The 20,459-nt window shown below is 41.4% G+C and overlaps 1 protein-coding gene across 1 annotated transcript in view; it reads right to left on the reverse strand.

Moving 5' to 3' along the window:
* Positions 1 to 238: 238 nt before the first annotated feature.
* Positions 239 to 20,459, reverse strand: part of pip5kl1 (phosphatidylinositol-4-phosphate 5-kinase-like 1) — a 34,905-nt gene continuing 14,684 nt past the window's right edge. Inside the window, exons 3-10 of the mRNA XM_038733285.1 lie at positions 19,531 to 19,581; positions 19,258 to 19,412; positions 18,968 to 19,092; positions 15,462 to 15,496; positions 15,305 to 15,360; positions 15,080 to 15,192; positions 14,606 to 14,768; positions 239 to 3,491 (exon numbers count right to left, since the gene is read on the reverse strand). Of these exons, the coding sequence (XP_038589213.1) occupies positions 3,062 to 3,491; positions 14,606 to 14,768; positions 15,080 to 15,192; positions 15,305 to 15,360; positions 15,462 to 15,496; positions 18,968 to 19,092; positions 19,258 to 19,412; positions 19,531 to 19,581 (1,128 nt within the window). The 3' untranslated portion in view covers positions 239 to 3,061. The remainder of the gene's footprint in view (positions 3,492 to 14,605; positions 14,769 to 15,079; positions 15,193 to 15,304; positions 15,361 to 15,461; positions 15,497 to 18,967; positions 19,093 to 19,257; positions 19,413 to 19,530; positions 19,582 to 20,459) is intronic.

A 20,459-nucleotide genomic window follows, 5' to 3' on the forward strand; every position in this document is an offset into this window, starting at 1 on the left:
AGGTAAGTGATTTCGTTTGTTTGTCATGGCTCATGAGAAAGCTGAGTCAAGGGCAGGTGAACGGGAAAGGTGTGCTTAAGTACTTGGTGTGTGGAAATTGGGTTCAATGCCTGGTCTTAGTTCCCAAAACTAGTTACAAACTTAATTTTTTCTCATTGTAATTCGTTTTTAATTTGTTGAAGTCTTCTTTCAAAAACATTTGGGGGGGGGGGGTGTACACTGGACAGCTACATGAATATAAGGCACATTAAAGACATTTACTGTATTTTATTCATTTTGAAATAATGACTTGCACCAGTGAGATATTATCTCCTCATGAGCTTACATGCATTTTCATACAGAAAAAGATTTGACATGGGTTGTATAGTAACTAGTATATGCAAAATGAGATACATTTGCCTTGCAGCTGCAGGAGAACTGACACCTTTCCTGTTTCTCTTCAAACGGGGCCCTTTTCCCTTGATGTGGGAATCGCCCACATCAATAAGTCTTGACATATCCGGTGCCAGGTTGTCCTGTCACTGGGTATCTCTGTGTGATGTGATGGAACACCAAAGGAAAATTACAGCTCATCTCCTGCATGCCCTTTATCCATTAGGCAAAGATTTCAGCATGTCTGTCAATATTTGCACAAGTGTTGTGTGTACTGTATTGTGTAAAAGTGAAACAGCAAGGTAGGAGTTCTGTATATCTGCTAGCTGACAGTGTGCAAGTTGGTGGCATCATCAAAAATAAGCAGCTTAACAGTTTCATTCTTTGTATTCATACATGAGCATAAAAATCATACTGGTCAGTAAAGCAAACATAACATTTGTAAGTTAAATTAGTTCATTTTCAATGTATTTCTACGTTTAAGGTGAATGAATAGTAAGTATCAAATTCTAAAGAGGCACTGCTGAGTTCCAGAGGAGAAAACTGATTACATTCTGTCCGATTCAGGGTGGGCTTTTTTTTTTCAAAGAAATTTGGTCTTTACAGTGGCATTAAATTAAACAGAATCTTCAACACGCAAATGGCTAAAATCAAGAAATACATAGAAATACTTTCTCTTGCGTTTAAGCGTATTAAGGAAATCTCAGTTTAACCTTTGATTTTGACTGTTAAGTGGTACTTGCAAATATTTTTTTGCATGCACTCAACTTTACTTCAGCATTACAGGAGTGTAACATTCGTCCATTGGAACAGGGGGATTTACTTTGTACAATGCACATAAAGACAACATGAATATGTAAAAGCAGGCTTGTAATAAGGCTTACTGGGCAGGCCAACTGAGGAAACAACTCAGGACCTGGATCTGTCTTGCCTGTTAAGCTCACCTGGCAGCCTGAAACCCCCGGGACTTCCATTTAAGTCCCTCTCTCCATCTGCCAGCCTCCCCTCACCACACCATTACATTATTATTTTTCAATAAAACCTTAAAACTGGATGCTCTGTGTCTGATCTGCTTTGGGGTTTCTATGAGAAACCTGACTATGTCATTTGTCAGCATGTGAGTTGTCCACACGCAGCCCAAAATCTATGTCAGAGTGGATCATTTGTGCAAACTGTACATGAGAACACATCCATGTATGCAGATACCTATTGATAAATACTAATAAATAGGATCATATCTACATCCAGCCCTTCAGGGCTTTGTAGCCACTAGAATGTCCTTTGCTCAGAGCTATGCCTCGCATAAAAAACATGACAACGTGAGTTTGCAGCTGCTGTGCCTAATCTTGAATGACAAAACCAAGTTGCTTGCACCTGAACCTTCTTTACAGAGAGGGTGTATTTAGTTTTTTGTTTTTTTTTCTGTACTTTTAAATGATCACTGACGTAAGTTGCCTTGAGGTCATCACTAATGAAAAAACTACTTCCTTCTGGGGAAAAAAAATGTGAAACTACAGGAAAACGTATAGACCTTCTGTGCTTAAATTGCCTTTCCATTGCACAAGTCTTCAAAAATGAAAATCTACTAAAAACACTGCAAATCAACTTCATTCTGATGATGCTAGAAAACATGGATTGTTTCAGCCATCTTTTGTTTCAGGACACTCTTTGCTTGCAAAAAAAGAGCATTCAGTATTTATTAAACCCTCTAATGCAGCCACATACAAAATATATGAAATAGAGCGCAGGCAGAGATCTGCATGTAAAGCCTATAAAAGTCTTTTTATGCTTTTCTTTACGAAGACACATCATAAGGAATACTTTTTTTTTTTTAAAGCAAGGAGAATATTATCCTCTTTTTAATGCGTCACAATCATGTTTGGTACTGTATTTGGGAAAAGTACTTAATTAATAATATTTGTGCCAATTGTGCACAATGCAACATTTTAAACCCAGAATGTCTTTTGCAAAATGATATATTGTAGAGAAATTACTATCATGCAAATAATCATTTCATCTGAGTAAACAAAAATCTGTTCTGTGCTCAATACGTTATATACTATATAATACTTATTATACTTATATAATACTTGTTATACTAACATAACTTAATGTTTGTTATATCCGCATAGGCTCACAATAATAATCTTTTTTATTTAGTGTCATTAATTTACTCTCTTTCAAAATCCCTGCTACAGTATATTTAAAGTTTGCCAGCACTTTCAACATGTGAAAACATGGCGTAATTTCAGCCACATGGAGAAGTGGAGTTGGTTTTGGCTGTTTCTAAAAGTTGGACACAAAGTGGGTTTAAACACATTTGCAGTTTGTTTTGTTTATTTGACTGTTTCACAAAAAGGACTATGTAGTAGACAGCAATAAATTTGGTGAGTACAAAATACTTTCTTTGTTTGAAATGATTCTTTGCATATCAGCAGTCTCATTGTATTGATACAAATTTCTCTACAAAATATAATTTACATGCCTGCAGAAAATATTTGATATTTTATAATCTGATTTCTTAATATTTTCTATGCTCAAAATGGAACAAATACAAAGCAATATAAGTCAGGCTTGTGTTATGAGCATGTGGAAGATGAAATGATTGTGTGTGCATGTGTGTGACCATTTAGTTGTTTAGACATGCGTAGTTAGAGTTGGTAGGAAGTCTCCACCACTCATGCAGGGTCTACTTGGTATGGTCTTGTACCCAATGACATAGCCTGAGGCAGTAAGTCTGCGGACTGACGGTGGAGAAGGACCGGCCTGGATGTCTCAGCCTCTTCCACAAATGCTCCAGTCTCTTCTTAAAACTGTAAACTGTGAAAATGTCAATGATGCCGATGAAGTAGCGTTGCTCGGGCCCATCGATCACATGCAGAGGATTCTTTAAGTTGGGCAGTAAACGTCGGTTTTGAGTCCTGAAGTCAGGAAGCTCAGATGCATCACTGTCTGGGCATGTTTGAAGGCTTCCACCACCTGATGCATCTCCTGCTTGTGATTGCCTCAGACATCTGCCATCTCTTTCTGACAAAAGTAAGGTGGAGTCATCTTCTGGGACTGCCCCAGGGACAGCAGCAATGCCTGCATGGAGAGGGCTGGAGCCTGGATTCACTGATCTAAAATGATACAGAAAAGGGAATGGGTCACAGCGATTATGTAACCTTGCTCAGAATACTGTACAATCTGTTTCCACTGCCAATAAACCACTTTAAATAAAAAAAGAACAAAAAAATAATATCCCGATGGGGACATGCATCTCTGTTTAAAATGTAATTACATATTGGCAATGGTTGTTGAGATCTTTTACTAAAAGCCAAAAGCCAAGTAAAGTTATTTATATAGCACATTTCAAAACAACCCTAGTTGACCAAAGTGCTTTCCAAGTTCAGGATACACATCAAATATACACAACTAAAGCACCTTTTCTATTGCTGGTACCAGCTCAGCTCGCCTCGCCTCACCTTGACTCGCTTGTGGCCAGCTGTCCCCTATTTTCCATTGCAGATAGTACCCAGAGATACTAACCCCTCAATGTAGCTGGTCATAGCAATGCCACACACAACTGCCATGACGTAATGTTCAACGTGACACACGCCCGTGACCCACACACCAGCTGTCTCTTGATTGAAAGGTCCAGTGTGTAACATTTCTGAGGATTTATTGACAGAAATGCATTATAAGATCCATAACTATGTTTTCAGTGGTGTATAAAGGCCTTACACAATGAACTGTTACCTTAGAATGAGCCATTTCTATCTACATAACCGCGGGTCCCCCCTTCCATGGAGGTTGCCATATTGTGACAACCAGCGCTACAGAGCGTGTTTCATCATCACGGTGTTCTTCTTCTGCTTGTATAATTCCAGCAGCGTAGACCCCTGTCACTACATTGAATGTGTACGAAGAAGAACAAGAAGAAATCATAATAATAATATACAGTCACTACATAGTCTTCTGGTTTATTATAAGTGAGAAGAGAAGTGACATTTGGACAAATGAAGGAGCACACCTGTTATGTAGCACGAGAGCCGACAGCCTGTGAATCTTTATACCCTAAAGCCAGACGAGTAGAGACGGATGACAGCAGAAATCACGGATATATTCGTTGTGGATTTTCCCAGATGGAAGGCTCTTTTTTTCTGCTGGACAGTTTTAGGCTACGTTCAGACTGCAGGCCAATGTGACCCAAATCCGATCTTTTTATTACAGCGTGAACAGGCCAAGTCAAATCTTTTCCAGTTCGGAATTGGGCCACATCCATATGTGGTCCAAATCCGATATAGATCGGATCTTTTTAAATGCGACCTCAGTCTGGACACTCATGTTGCAATTGATGCAGCTTTGACATCACTCTAGAGCATCTGTTGTCACAGTTCTGCTGTAGATGGAGCCGCAGTGATTGAAAAAGCTCCACAAAAGCCATTATTAAACATGTGGCTCTCTTCCGCCTCTACCTCGCTATCATCTGCTCACAAATTCCCTTTCGTACACCTGAAATCCACCGGACTGCAAGCTCTCTTCTGAGTTATGTGCATGCTATTTGTCCGAGCGGACACAGTAAGGAGAGAAAGGGGGAAGGGAGTCAGTTGTGGGGAAGTTGCGTTGTACAGCATCAGAAACCGTAAATAAAAGAACATAAAGTTGTGAACACTTGTCATAATTTGGGAGATATGTGACTGGTGAGAGGACAATGAAAAACGGGAGTCTCCCATGAGCTAATCAGAGCTAACCTCTGTTGCTCCCTGTTTACTTCTGTACGACAGCATGCTGCTGTGTGTGATGTCGTGTTATTCTTCTGCGCATGCAGGTCACTTTCAGGCCGCGGACAGTTCTATGGAAGATTCTGCTAATGGTGATACATAAGAAGACCGTGTGCCTATCAAGCGAACAATAATGAATACTTTATAGGGGTAAACCGGGGCGAAAGTAACACGGGACGAAAGTAACAAGGCGATTTTCTCAGAGCCCTGTCTGCATTTGCAGTCCAAGCAGTGGCAGCTCCTTCTGCAGACAACCCTTGATGGAGCTGCTAAATATCACATGATTTTGTTATCGTTTGCTGCAGCCGTCTTCGGAAAACTGTTTTCGAGCACGGCAAGTAAATTTCTGAAGCGGGACTCTTTTTCGAATTACAAGTCGTGTCTCTCGTTTCACGTGTCACAGTAATGATTAATCTACAGGGTTTAGTGCTTTAACACACCCTGAAGTTTGCCCTGTCAGGGTTTTTCAGTGTAAAAATAAATCGTGTTTATATGTCAGGAGTTCCTGTCGGGACGAAAGGAACACTTGTTACTTTCGTCCCTTATACCAACAGAATATGCCAATAGCATGGGTCAGAAAGACAGAGGTCTGATTCAGCCAGATGTTTATGAAAAGGCATCTCTGGACATCTCTATTAGAAAACATTAGTCTCAGGTCAGCTAAAAAGGCCCATGCTGAGCGCTTTGTTCAGATAATGCAGGAGGAGGGCAGAGATAATTGGGGAGAAGACTAGACCACAGGTACAGATCACATTATTAAGTCTTCTCCTTGGACTAGGAGGACTCCTAGTCCATATTAAGAGAGCTGATATTTATTTTGGCCTGTCTCCTAAGGAGGTCAGTGTAGTAGGTGTCAGTAAAAAGCAATCAAAATGCAGATCACTCATACTGTTCTTACTAAAACAAATTTAAATTAATTTCAAAATGTGAAATTTGTATAGGCCTATTCTGTAAATAGCTTTTTAATTTTAATCTTAATTTTATCGTTTATTTCCATTTTTGTCCTAACTTTATTAACTTTATTTATTTAATTATGTTTCATTTTTTCACTGTTTCTGAAACTGCTGCAACATGCAAATATCCCCAGTGCAGGATCAGTAAAGTCTTATTTTATTTTAATCATGTCAGGTTCATAAACAGTCTCCATCTAACCATTTCCCCCTGTTTTAGGTGCACACATTTGCATATTTACATTATATATTATAATATATCCTTAATATAATATGAAATATTTTAAACAATTAAAGTTTGGGCTGTCAGGTTACTTTTGAAACTGAATATTTAAAATAAAAATGTAATTTAATTTTTTTTTAAAGATAAAGGACAAAAGATGTTTGCAGTTACACATTAACAAGGTCATGTTTATTTATTAAATACAAGCGTAACACAAACAATCTAGCTTGTATTGTTGTGTTACTTTTGTCTCACCTGACGGGGTCGAAAGTAACAATGTGCCACTGAAATTATACGGAAGTCGTTCTACATTTGCACAAAATACCACCTGATATTGATAGACCACACCTGTGAGTTAGTGACCACAGCAAAAATATATCTCTGTCTGAAACATTATCTTTTAAAATCAGGTTTTTCTGAAAAGCCCCTGCTCTCCCCTACGTTTTTTCTTGGATATTGCTTCCCACTGTGCACACAAATGTGTAACTTGTACTTTCACATGCTAAATGCCCATTAAAAACGTTGCACCGTTTTACCACAAGCTGAAATTATGGCTGTCAGTACTACTTTGTGTTTCTGTTGTATTTCAAAAAATTAAAAAAGACATTTTGGTGATATATACATGCACATCTAATTAAGCAAAGCGAGAGGAGCCTTGATCCTCCCCTGACAATGCCTTTCTATTATATATATATATATATATTATTATATGGTGTTGTGGTGGCAGCCCGGCTGACGGTGAGTGTCCTGGGTTTTTTTTCTCCTTTTTATCAGTTATTCTGCTTTTTCCTTGGTTTTCTGTTCTCTGCCTGCCTCCCTGTGTTTTCTCCCCTGTGTGCTCCCTCTCCCTCTGCTCCTGAGCCCAGCCAACTACCTGCACCTGCACCTCATCAGCCACCTCGTCAGCCTGCCACACCTGCCAGTAATCACCTCATGACTGCCTGTATTTCAACCCCGGTTCTCCACACCATCCTCGCTTGATCATCGTTGCTCCATACCCGGTGCCACCTCCGTGTTCAGGCTTTCATGTTTCTTCACATTTTCCCTGTGCTTTGTCACCGTCATCCCTAACCCTGTCTCTCTGTCTGTTTCCCTCCCAGGTACACTCACCCTCGTCCTCCGTTCAGTCGGCTGGGCTCATCCACCGGCCCTCTCCGCCTCAGACTTCCCTCACGGCGTCCTCCCTGTTCCCCCGCCTCTCCTCGCTTCCTCGGTCCCAGTGTTCCCCAGCTCCCTGGCCCCCTGTCTCCTTGGTTCCCCGTGCCTGTGCTTTCCCGACATCCACCTCTTCCTCCACTCCAGTCCCTCTACCCCTTTCTCCCTCAATAAACCTCCTTCCCTTCGAACATTGCATTTGGTTCCTCTCTGTCCCCACACCACACAAAACCATAACAGAACGATCAAGCCAACTATAGACCCAGCAACCGCCCTTCAGGAGGCAGCTAGTCAGCTGTGCAAGGAGCTGTTGGAGGAAAAGTGGAGGGGCTCGAGTCACACAGGCTAAAAGCTGGCGCTTTTGACCTTTGGCCAGGTAAATAGTTTCTCAGAGGCTGTGCAGAGCAGCTGCTGCTGCTGTCGCGCTGCCAGCCCCTAGCCCGGTTCCCCAGCCTCTGGAGAGGTCATCTCGTCCCTTAGCCCATCCCTCGGGCCGCCCCCCTGAACTCCCTGGCTCCCCCAGTCCGCCCTCGAGTGGCACAGCTCAGTCCTTGGGCTGCCCGCCGGACCTCCCTGGCTCCCCTGCTCTGTCCTCGGGCCGCTCCCCCAGTCCGCCCTCAGGTCCCTCCGCTCCGCCCTCGGGACGTCCGCCCGAACCCCCTGGCCTCCCAGCTGCGCCCTCGGGACATCTGCCCGAACCCCCTGGCCTCCCAGCTGCGCCCTCGGGACATCCGCCCGAACCCCCTGGCTTCCCAGCTGCGCCCTCTGGCCCCATGTCTTCAGTTCAGCCCTGCCTGTTCCCTAACCCTTCTCAGTCCCGAAGCCCTCCCTGCATTCCCTGTTTCGTTTTGGACCCTGGACCCCCACCAGCCGGATCCCAGTGCAACTTCCTGCCCCCTACGTTCGTCTGCCTAGCCCCGCCTTGTCCAATGGGAAGGCCGCTGGGAGGTGTCCATTGAGGAGGGGGCCCTGTTGTGGTGGCAGCCCGGCTGACGGTGAGTGTCCTGGGTTTTATTTCTCCTTTTTATCAGTTATTCTGCTTTTTCCTTGGTTTTCTGTTCTCTGCCTGCCTCCCTGTGTTTTCTCCCCTGTGTGCTTTCTCTCCCTCTGCTCCTGAGCCCAGCCAACTACCTGCACCTGCATCTCATCAGCCACCTCGTCAGCCTGCCACACCTGCCAGTAGTCACCTCATGACTGCCTGTATTTCTACCCCCGGTTCTCCACATCATCCTCGCTTGATCGTCGTTGCGCCATACCCGGTAAAATATTTATTTTGTTGAGGAAAAAGGGACTGAAAAAACATTTTGAGTTTGAGAGCTGTGCCCCTAATGCCAACACACTCTTTGAGTCGGGATAAAAGAATGGAGTGGTTAACCATTTCAAAGGAAGTGGTCAAATCCAAAAGCACTAAAATAGCAGCATTAGCGAAGCACACTGTGATCATAAGACTGATGATCACACTGTGGCGTGATCAACCAAGTCAACCAGACCATGCAGCATGTGGAAAAGACCTTGGATGGAACCTGTAAAAATGGGACCTGAACAGAAACAAAACTTACTATGTGAAGCAACAACAACTGACAACAACTTCCTTCAGCTGTACCCAGGCACAGTCTAGCTTTGAGTTAAATGCTTACATTATAATAAAATTATACTAACAGGCAGATGTTTAAGAGGTAATCTTTACCATTGCCATCATATCAGTTAAGCATGTTAGCATGCTATCATTTGCTAACATGCAAAGTACAGACACACATAGAGATGAAACCAAGGCATTAGACAATATTTGCCCTGACAATGGCACTAAATAGAAAGTTAAGGGCGCACCTAAGTTATTACGATTCAGCCTGAATGGGCAACGAATTCTCCAGTCAAAAGAATTTGAGACTTTCTGAGCTGAAACACTTACCAAAGTTATTACAATTTATCCTCTGGGGAACATAAATGTGTGGCAATTTTTGGCAATATTGTATTTCACTGGATCAGTGATCTTTCTGAACTGCTGGTGGTCAGTCATCGAAGTCAGGGAATCACCAAAGTCAGCAGGATTCATCTTCTGGTCCCCCTGAATGTCTGTACAAATTATCATGGCAACCAACCAATCATCAAGATTTTTCATTCCAGACCAAAGTCGTGGACTGACTGACAGAACAAGGGCCACTGCCATCCATAGACTGTAATATGGCAAAAAATGTAACTCATCATTTGTGACTGTATTAACTGTTGGAGAAAATGAATTGGTACAAGACACTGGTCAGTTCAAATTATATCACTCTGAGGTTTCTTTCTTGGATCATTTCTTATTATAATTTTCTGTGAAGTGAGACAGACGGTCTAATTACAATAGACATCAGATTTAATTAGACAAAAGTATTTGTTTGAACAGACCATGCAATTTCCATTATATTTCTAAAATGTCTGAAGACTACGGATGAGTCAGTTTGCTTTTAAGTTGCGTGTAAGCAGTTTGGTTAAGAGCCACCTCCAGTTTTCTGTGTGTTTGTGTTAGGTCTACATGAGTCACACTTTCTGGCTTATTGGGCTCTTCCTGACACTTTAACAGGTCACTCTTTGTAAGCTAAATACATCTACTTTGCATGGGCTATAAACTGTATGTAGTGGCATACATTCCACACAGGAGAGAAGTGTGCATGATTTGTTGTCCTAACAGGTCTGCAGCAATAAATCTGTTGAACTGCTGAGCAAGTACGTTCTACTTTATTTTACTTCCATCACAAAGGTTATGATCTCGCACATTTGAAAAAAAGGAACAAAAATACACTTTTTACTAATATAAAAATACACTCTTTACTAAAAATGACTTTTTCCAGAAACTCGATTGATTGCAAAAAACAAACTGCTGTCACAAGTTACCTGTCTCTTCCCAGCCTGTTCCTTAGTTTCCCACAGTTCTCTAGTGGCACTCTATGGCACTCTGTGACACCCTATGGCACTCTGTGTACCAAAAACCCTCTTGGAGGGATTCCCTAAACCCAATTGGAAGTCAGCCATTTTACATTTTATGGTAATTTTTAGATAATTTACACACTCCATACTTCAACGAACTCCATGTGCATCAAACTTTACGTGGTTGATAAAAGTCCCAAGCCAAGGAAGGAATATTCAAGCCAAGTGGCCAATATTACAAGCCAATATTCACTCATAGTCATAGCAACAGGATGTGACTACTTTTATGGTGTGATGAAGCACTTCCTTCAGGTTGGCTATATCTACTTCAAAACTATATCAGAAAACCCTTATCACATTGATGTCTTGTTGTCATGTCATCCATGGCGTGTCCGCAAAGTTCCAAGCTTCGCCGTGAAACTGGAAGTTGTCACTGCTTCACTGGACAAGCTCAAATCTGTACCAAAATTTACATGCTTGATAACAGTCCCACCCCGAACACATCTACATGCCAATAGTCAGTTATAGCAGAGACGTTTTATAGAGCCGACACACCACTCAATCACACCCTCAGTACAACTCTATGGGGAAAGCCCATAACGGCAAAGATGGCAGTTATCTCGCCCCTCCCACAAGAAAGCCAATCGTCTGCTTTTAACAGCCAATGTGGGAAACGTATTTCAGCCAATCGTGTGGTTCCACTGACATGAGGGTTTGTTTTTCTTCAACTGCGCATGTGTGGTAGTAGTGACACATGCAGGCATGACTGTAGTTCTCTGTGCTCTGTAGCACCACAAAGGGGACACGGTGACATTTAACACCTTCGTGGAGCATCCGAAGCGCGTGGCAAATTCACAGCCACACTGGCAGAGTTCCAGAATCTGCAACGCAGCTGCCTCATACCTCACCGCGCTACACACTTGCGAGGGCCCGTCCAACGCTGCTTGCAGCTTTAACTATATTTATTCAGTAACTTTTTACAGTTTTTCACAATTGCCAAGACACATTTCTTGAAACCTTCATCCATTTTCTCAAAACTTTAAACATAAAACCTAATGTTCAAACTACATTCACAAAACCCCTGACTCTTCTGGCAAAATCAAACAATCGCCTCAAAACCATGTATTCTGTGCTCAAAATCAAACACTGCTTTCAAAACATAAACACAGCCACTCAAGATATAAAACACTACAGAGCATTCTTTAGACACATCAAAAAACTGAGAACACAGCGTCCAGGGCATGTAGTTACAGAAAATGTTTGGTTTTTTTGCATATAGGAAACACATTTTCTGTATATTCAGCACTTGCAAAAAAATATACTACTGTAAGCCCAAAGAACAAAGAAAATAAAATTCTAAATCAAAAGCACATTACGCTCAAAAAAGGGCTGTTTCCTTGTAGGTTTTGTGCTGTTGTGCCATAGCCGTTTTCACGCCAAAATGGCAGCAGCGCTACTGCAGCGCCATCTAGCGGCAGTTGTCAAAAAAGCACCAGAGTTTCACCTCTTTCCTTCTATACTCTACTGCCACTGGGAGGGACTGACTTTATGCATCTAGGGAAGGTGGGGTGATTTCAACATAACCAGTGCTGTTCAGTGATTTTAATCACTGAGTGCAACAGGGACATTTTACATCCCTACCCTAGTAATAATTAAACCCACAATTAACTACTGTTTTTTTTTTTTTTGTGAACTAGCAGGTCCTCCACGGGAAGAGCTGCTAGTTCTTCTACTTTTTTATCAGCTCATAGTGAATTTTTTATGAAAACTGAGCAAGCAATTTGAGATAAACCAGGCGCGCCTCCTTCTACCAGCGGTAACATGCAGGTGGTACCTTCATGCAGTGAATAACAGCAGCAGAGAGAGGACCAGAACTTGAAAGATACTGCAGGTGTGCTCCTCTGCTCAATTGGTTTGACAGTTAAAATTATTTCAATAAAAAATTGAACTGAAAAAGTGGCTGTATTTGTGACTTACCTTGTGTTGGATCTCGATGTTGGCACTGATAGTAACTCCTGAGTGATTATTATTTCTCTCAAAATGCTCATTAAGCAAGTTACGCAAGTTACATAAGACCCCATAAATTAGGTAGCAGTCATCTTATAAAGGTATGCGTTTCCCACACATAGACTTCACTCGGTAAAGAACCATGACAGCTCAACATTGTGATGTCTGCAGCCACTGGCGATGGACGATGGCATTGTCGGTCCAACCATACTTTGATTAGAGGCTAAAGCGGAACTATCCCTCTGGTCATGAAAAGACAGAAAAAAACACCATGAGAATTAAATGAAGAAACAACAACCAGGTAAACTTGTGTTCGCTCCTATCCAAATTTGATGTCACAAACAGTAACGGTAATGTTAGGTTGCTAGGTACAGCGCACCTCTCTGTCTGTCTTGCAAACCTAGCTGAGCGCGCATCTCACATCCACAGGCACAGTGATGCTGGCCCAAGACCCACGGGGCGCCCATGCAAAGGTCTATGGTTGAGCCTTGAATGGGATCAAATAGGATCAACACTTCACTTACTGTCTTACATGATTAACAAGACTTTTTAGATGTATTCACATGATAAATGTATTATTATATTATATTTCAGACTTTTCGTCTGATAACCCACCACCCGCTGTTATTGTGAAAATGGTACGGTCGAAACATTTGGTGATGCAGATGCAGGACCCGCAAATCTAAAGCGAGTCACTTTAAGCCAACACTGAAGACTGTCAGGGGCCCAAAAAAAGAAAAGCGAAAATACACAGACAAAAATAAAATCATAGGGAGCCAAATTTCTGGCCAAAAAAAGTGTTAAAAAGCACCATGTAGCCAATGATTGACAAGCGAAGATGAGGAACTAGCTTTTAGGCAAACTAGTAGCCTATTTGCTTGATAGCTTGCTTAACCTTTAAGTAATATTAAGACCAGATCTGCAAACTCTCAGGCATCGAGCTTTAGACTCACGCAGTTGACAATTTTCACACACTCTCGCACTACACATAAGTTTTCTCACACAGTGAAAAACAACAACTCTGGACTAATGTAAGATGGAAAGCAATGGATTGACACTGACTATTGATTAAATATTGACTTTAAAATGTTAATTGACTGGGCAATATGGATGCACATACCTCAGTAAAAAATAATCAAGTAGTAGTAATAATAATAATAATAATGTTATCTATAATTTACAGATGCTGTGCTTAACTTTGGCAGTAGAAGAGATGCTGGATCATCAGCCAGTACAAACACAGACTCCCTCTTGGAGTCTTTACTCAGTCCAATTCACCTCACATGGTATTTTTGCTTTCCCTTTAGCTCTCTGGCGCCCCCTGGGGAGACTTTTGTCTTTCTTATGGATTTGTCCTGCTGAATGTCCATGTTTATTACAGACCATCTCCTGTAATTTCATAGAGATAAACATTACAGAGGAGCACAGGGAATATTTCATTTCTAATGCCCCTGAGTGGGGCTTAAAGGTCTTTTCAGAGGGGAGTCTTTGATGTGCCTAGTATAAGATTAAAGAGATCTCCCAACATTAAAACCTTTCACGCAACTGAAACACGCCACACATAATTTTTTCATTCACGCCGCTGAGTATAGACAGTTGAGACTGAGTGGTAATTAACATAAGCATTATTTTATAATATAAACATCTAAAAACTGAAGCACAAACTTTCTCTGTTTGGGTCTGTGAGCTGCACTTTATTGGAGGTTCTGTTAACGTGAGATTTCTGCCTAATCAATCGTGTTTTCAGTTAATTTCAGTTTCCACATCCTTGTCTCATCTTAACATGCAGTCCCAAACAGGTCTGTGTCTATCAGATGTGGAAGAGATTCTGAATGTGCAGAAAGTTTTGAACATGAGCAGAACACCTGCTGAAACACAGGAGCTATTAAAATCCAGGAATTACCAGACACAGAGCGCCTGGTGTTTACTCGCAAAGTGCTTGTCTGCCTGTCTATTCACAAGTGGAGTAGTGAGCGGGAGTGTCCTGTAACATCTGAAAAAGACCTTTAGTCCTGCCTGATGAAGGACTTATTGAGTACTTATTCTTCTCCCCACTACCAGGGATATTTCTAAGGCCGACACCAGTACAGTATACTGACAAACAGGTACAGATTACAACTCTCTAACTGCACTTTAAATGAAAAATCTGGAAACTAAAAACAGGGTCACAGCAGGCTACAAAATGTTGTAAAAACATAGTCATGAAATGTCAGGAGAACAACACTGACTTTTTGGTTCTCATGATGAGAGTAGCAAAGGAGAGACTCTGGTGGCGCTCATCGTGGTGTAAGGGCTGGTGAGCCAGGAGGAGACTGTAGTCCAACACATTGAGCCTCTGGAGGAAGTGTGTATCGATCTCCACCTGCCGCAGGAGCCAGGGACGCTGCCGGTCTGCACACACACACACACGCACACCAGATAACATTACAACTCAAACATGACTGTGCAGATATACAAACATTACAGTGGGTTTAATATATGGATAGTACGACCAGCATTTATACACACCATTTGCATTGACGTTTTATTTGAATATTAGATTTATTTGAATTAGATGCACAAAGTTAATTTAAGATAGAATGCATTTTGGCATAGTTAGATATACTGTTTGGCCTGATGGGGATGAGCTAATGCTATTCTTTTCTATTACACAAGTTCATATGACTCAAAGCACACATAAACATCACATTCTATTTCCTTACCCAGAGTGATGTACTGGCCTTCAAAGTTGAGATCTTTGAGAACAACAATAATCTGACTTCCCTCTGGTGCAGGCTCTGTCCAGCGACTCACCTCACAGCCCTTAATGTCGTACCTGGCAATACCAAACATACATCAAACCACACAAGAGTCTGTTTCGGTGTTGTTAAGACTATACTAATACTACTCATGCTTTGTATTTATGGGGGCTAGAAAACCAAGTTTACCTGGCATTGATTCGATCATCTGGATAAAACACACTTTGCATAACAATGAAGTATTTCTGCACAAGGACAAATACAAAAAAGAAATTGGCTTTATAATGCTTTGTAACATCCTGTAATCATTATGCCACATAGAACAGTGAGAAAATGTGATTCTTACCTTCCGTCTGTGTGGGATTTTGATCCTGTGAACACCTTGAAAAAACAGTGAGATTCACTCAGTCCAGTGCAACATATTATCTGACATATTGTCTTATAACATTGTAAAGGCAAGCATCTCTGCAGACACTTGCCAAACATCCACAGGCACAGTGATGCTGTCACAAGTCCAATATAAAGTACATGCTCCTTTTAGCTTTGTTTTGGTCTCTACCTGAGGTAAAGATGCAGCTCTAATCTAAATTAGCTGCTAAATGCTCCACTATGTTCCCCAGCTAGTTGAATAGTTTGTTTTTCTGTCATTTGGTGTTAAGGTCCTGGTGTACAGTGGGTTTATCAGAATTTCATCACTGAACCAAAATACTAAATGATTTAATTTAAATGGCAGTTCTAGGCTTAAAGAGCTCAAGTTACCCAATATAGAGGTCAAATCACCTACTAGAGGTCCAATTGCCCAATGCAGGAAAGAAATCCAATAAATGATAATTGTGTAGCAGAGCTTTGATTTTTCTTCTTTGCTCTCCTAGTAATCACCTCACGACCTCAGATTTATCTTGAAGGTCCGACCCCCTGGTTGGGAATGACTCAACTAAACAACGTAAAATTAGCTCCACCCCACGAAGTTACAGTAAAATGCTACTTAATCATTGATGCATCAGTATTAACATCAGGGTCTGAAATTAACTTTTTTCTACTAGCTGCCACTGTGGTAGGAAGCTCACTTAAGGTATAATTTAATGTAAATAATGCTGTTATTCAATGTTCAATATATTAACACAAAAAACACTACATGCCTGTTTGACCCATGTCTTTCAGTATATAACATTCACCCCACCTTACTTAACAATCCCTAACAACCAGGTATTTCAAAGGACAGAAGACAAGTAAAGTGCGGTTATGTGAGGGGCCGAATGCAAAACCGTAGTCATGCCAGTTGCCAGCGGCCACCTGGGACTAAAAGCCTGCCTTGGCAATGTAGCCACACCAGCCCACATTACCACACCCATGGACACACACGTTTGCTATTTATATTTGTATTCAGTTGATGAAATAATATAAGCAGTACCATATGTAACAGGTGTTTAAACATTTAATGTATGTGACTGGCAAACAGTGCTTAGGCTACAACTTTTAAAAAAGCAGATTTTTATAACAAATTTACACATACAGTAAAAACTACTACTGTAGAGTTAATTACAAAAGTACATTTGAGTATCACTGTTTTCTTCCTACCTCTACCAGATTCCTCCCTGTTTCTGCTAGGCTGCTCTGGTACTAGAAGACCAGGAGCTTGTCTTTCACAGAAAAACAATGTTATATATTGTTTTAGTCACACAAACAACGAGTCATGTTTACGTTTATTGTGGCAGCAACCTCTAGTGACCATACAACACAAACACATGACAAAGAGGGTCACGTATCTTAAATAGCCATAAAGTTGTACTCCGGTGGTGGTGGGATGGGTGGAAGGTTAGTAAGTAAGCTGCTTTTCAACCAGCAGGCCGGGTTCAGTTCCCGTGTACAGAGAAGATGGATGGTTTGAAACCCCACTGAGGTTAAATAGCTGAGTTTCCCTGCCAGTCAGTCAGAACTGAAGAAGTCCTTTGGATGAGGGACGAAACGTCTTCCAGTATCTTCAACCAAGTCCAGTTGCCCTTGACTTTAACCTTCGTTGGATAACTATGACCTGGATGACTGAGAATCTTCATAGATACATTTACATTACATTTATTCATTTAGCTGATGCAAAGTGACTTACAATTGCTATATATGTCAGAGGTCGCACGCCTCTGGAGCAACTAGGGGTTAAGTGTCTTGCTCAGGGACACATTGGTGGATGTGTCACAGTGGGGAATTGTCTCACACTACAGTCATGTGTCTTATCCACTGGACCAACGCCACCACCCCCATCAGTCTTTAACCAGTCTTTAGTCTTTAAGGCGTTGACAGCCCCCTGTATCCCCTAACCCTTTCTGGCAAGTCTAGCAAATGCCAGAGGGGCCAGACCTTTTATTTTGGGATGGGTCCCAAAGCAAATGTATACATCACTGAAAACATAGATGGATCTTATATTGCATTTTTGTCATCCTCAGAAATATTACTCACTGGACCTTTAAAGAGGCTGTAATATGCTCATTTTCCAACACATTCTCATCTCAATGCGTCATAACTGACGCTTTCAGACAGCATATGGATTTTACGCTGAAGGTACCCTTCAGTGTCCGTATGAAACACCCCCGTTTGCTACGTTGCAGCAAGTGCGCGTTGCAAGCCAGTGTGCTAACAGGTAAGGTTAGCCAGTCGACATGCATAAAGTCAGTGACTTAGGTTTAGGTACTAACATTTCTGATGGTTGTGGTAAGGGTAGGGGCGTCGGGGGGCTGTCAACACCTTTATCACGAACCTAGCTAGCTATCTAGCTACAGCTAGCTAACTAGCACTTCCGGTCTGTACGGGACACCCCGGAGTGTCTCATAGAGACGCACACGGTGCATCTCACACAAATAACTACGCTTTGTCACTCTTTCTCATATCGTCGGTATATGACGCCCTGAGATGAGAACAGGCTCCATTTTCAGGTTCAAAATCCTATTTAGGGGTTGTACCAGAGCAGGTTTACATGGTTTCATTTTCAAAAAAGGCCATATTTTTTTTCATACTGCACATTGCTGCAGCTTCTCTTTTCACCCTGTGTTGAAGGCTTCGTTTTAGCTATGGAGTGATACATCTGGTCTCTAAATGATCTTTGTTGGGAGTTGTACATGGGCAGTTCCTAGTTAGGGACTACTAGCCAATCAGAAGCAGAGAAGGGCGGGTCAGTGAGAAGCCGGTAAACACGGCTTCAGTTCAGCTGTACATGTTGCCGACCAGCTTGGCAACATGGACTGGAGCAAGAGTTTCAGAGTGGTGAGTTATTAATCTGTAACAAAAGTATCTTTCATCCATAAAGTTTTAACTGAGCTCTGTCTCTACATCACAGTAACAACTTTATGTCCATTGACTGCCTGGGGGGTAGCTAGTGTTTGGAAGGGAGAGGAGGGGTGTGCTGCAGCTCAGTGCTTTTCAGTTTTTTTTGAGGGCGTGTCAGAGTAGCCACTTGGCGAGTGTTATATGAGGCACATTTAGCTTTCATCCCTGTGACATCACAGGGATGAAAGGGAAACGGCTGGCTTACAAATGAGCTGTTTTCAAGCAGTTCAGAGTTTGGGGTGGACTTTGGGCTTTTTCACTTTGCAAACCTATTACATGCACAAAGTTTTATTTTCAGAAGACATAACATTGTTATGAATGCAGTGTTTGCTTTTGCCAGAGATTTGTGGAGTTTTTGTATTTGTGTTGAGTTTTAAGTAAAAGTGTATTGAGTAAGCAATTGAGAAAAACTGTATTGAATCTATGTTATTATATTCTGTACCTCTTTGGTTCTGTTTTTTTTAAATACATTTTTTTTATTAATTACAATTGCATTGTCATTGTGTGAATGTGTCGTTGTCTGTGTTATGGGTGTACCTAGGAACTTGACCAGCAGTGAATGGGGATATTTCCTCAGATGTTCCATGTAGATCTTCAGGTTGGCCAGAAGGAATTTGATTTCCCTTTTGTTCTGGGTCTTCAAAAAGAAGCGTTTGTCATTTCTAGAAGTTCAAAAATAAGTAATAAGTTTTAAGTAGATTTCCATCTTTTTACAGCAACCCAAACTCTGACAGTTTTACAATGAAATGTTTTTTTATTATATATTTTTTATAAAATGTTAATTTCTTATGAAAACTGCTTATGAATGGTCTGTGTGAGTTACTCACGTCAGAAAGAAGTCGGCCTTGCTCTTGGAGTTGCTGATGAACTGCAGGTAGCAGTTTTCAGAACAGAGCGACTGCTGATACTCCTGCTCTGTCATTCCCAAAGAGCCACGCAGGCTAGCAAACACCGGGCCTGCAAACGTCTCCATTGTAAAATCCTACACACATGCACACACACACACACACATGCAACTAAATATGGGGGTGGACACAATATTCAACACAATGACGCATATGAGTTTTGTTAGTCATTGGAACACAGACACATCCACCTACCTTATGAATCTGAGTGACCTCTAATCTGAAATCATCATCTGACAGTTCATTCTAGAGTGGGAGAAAGAGGAAAGATGTCATTAAGAATAAGAAGGACTTATTTATTTATATATGTAACTACAATATGTGATTTTAGCAGTATTTAGTACTCAGTAGTACTTGCATAATCCTTCAAGTTTTTAAATAATAAATGTCTACAGATGTCTGTAGACCTGGATTGACCAGTATGGAGTCCACATCTGGTTTAAATTATTCAACAAAATTACCATAGAGCAATTACACTACAGTATATCTCCAAAAGAATGTGGACACTATTAGGGGGTTTAGCTGCTTCAACCACACTCCTGACATCACTCCTGACAGACCACTGCTGCAGTTTTCCTAAACAAAAATAAATCAAAAAAAGAAATAAAGTGAAATAAAAAAGAAAAATGCATTTGCCGTGTCATAATTACACAAATTGAATAAGAATTATTTAGGTCAGATTTTGTCTTAGGTGATTAAGTGAATTAATTGTTTTTCACTGTGACATAAATTTTCTATGCATGGGCCACTGAAAGCTGTAATGTTTACTGTATTAAAAAAAATGACGATGTACTCCAGAGCAGTGGAAACATTTTGTCTGGAGTGATAAATCATGCCTCACTGTCTGGCAGTCTGATGGACGAATCATGGTTTAGTGGATAGCAAGAGAATGCTACTTGCCTAACTGCATACTGTAGTACTGTAGCCAACTGTAAAGTTTGGTGTGATAATGCTTTCAGACCGAACGTGACGCAGAGAGCCTCGATTTCCTGTCAGGAGGTGCAGAGGACGTGCTGGCCGTGAAGTGAAGGGATTCGCTTGAGTTGGAATTTTTCAACTCGATCGACAAAGCCGTGTGACGCTGTCTCGCAATAGCCTATCAGCATTGAGACTGTCCGGACGTC

This window comes from Micropterus salmoides, unplaced genomic scaffold, assembly GCF_014851395.1.
Source record: "Micropterus salmoides isolate LMB-PRFRI ecotype aquatic unplaced genomic scaffold, ASM1485139v1 Ms_hic_scaffold_20, whole genome shotgun sequence".
NCBI lineage: Eukaryota > Metazoa > Chordata > Actinopteri > Centrarchiformes > Centrarchidae > Micropterus > Micropterus salmoides.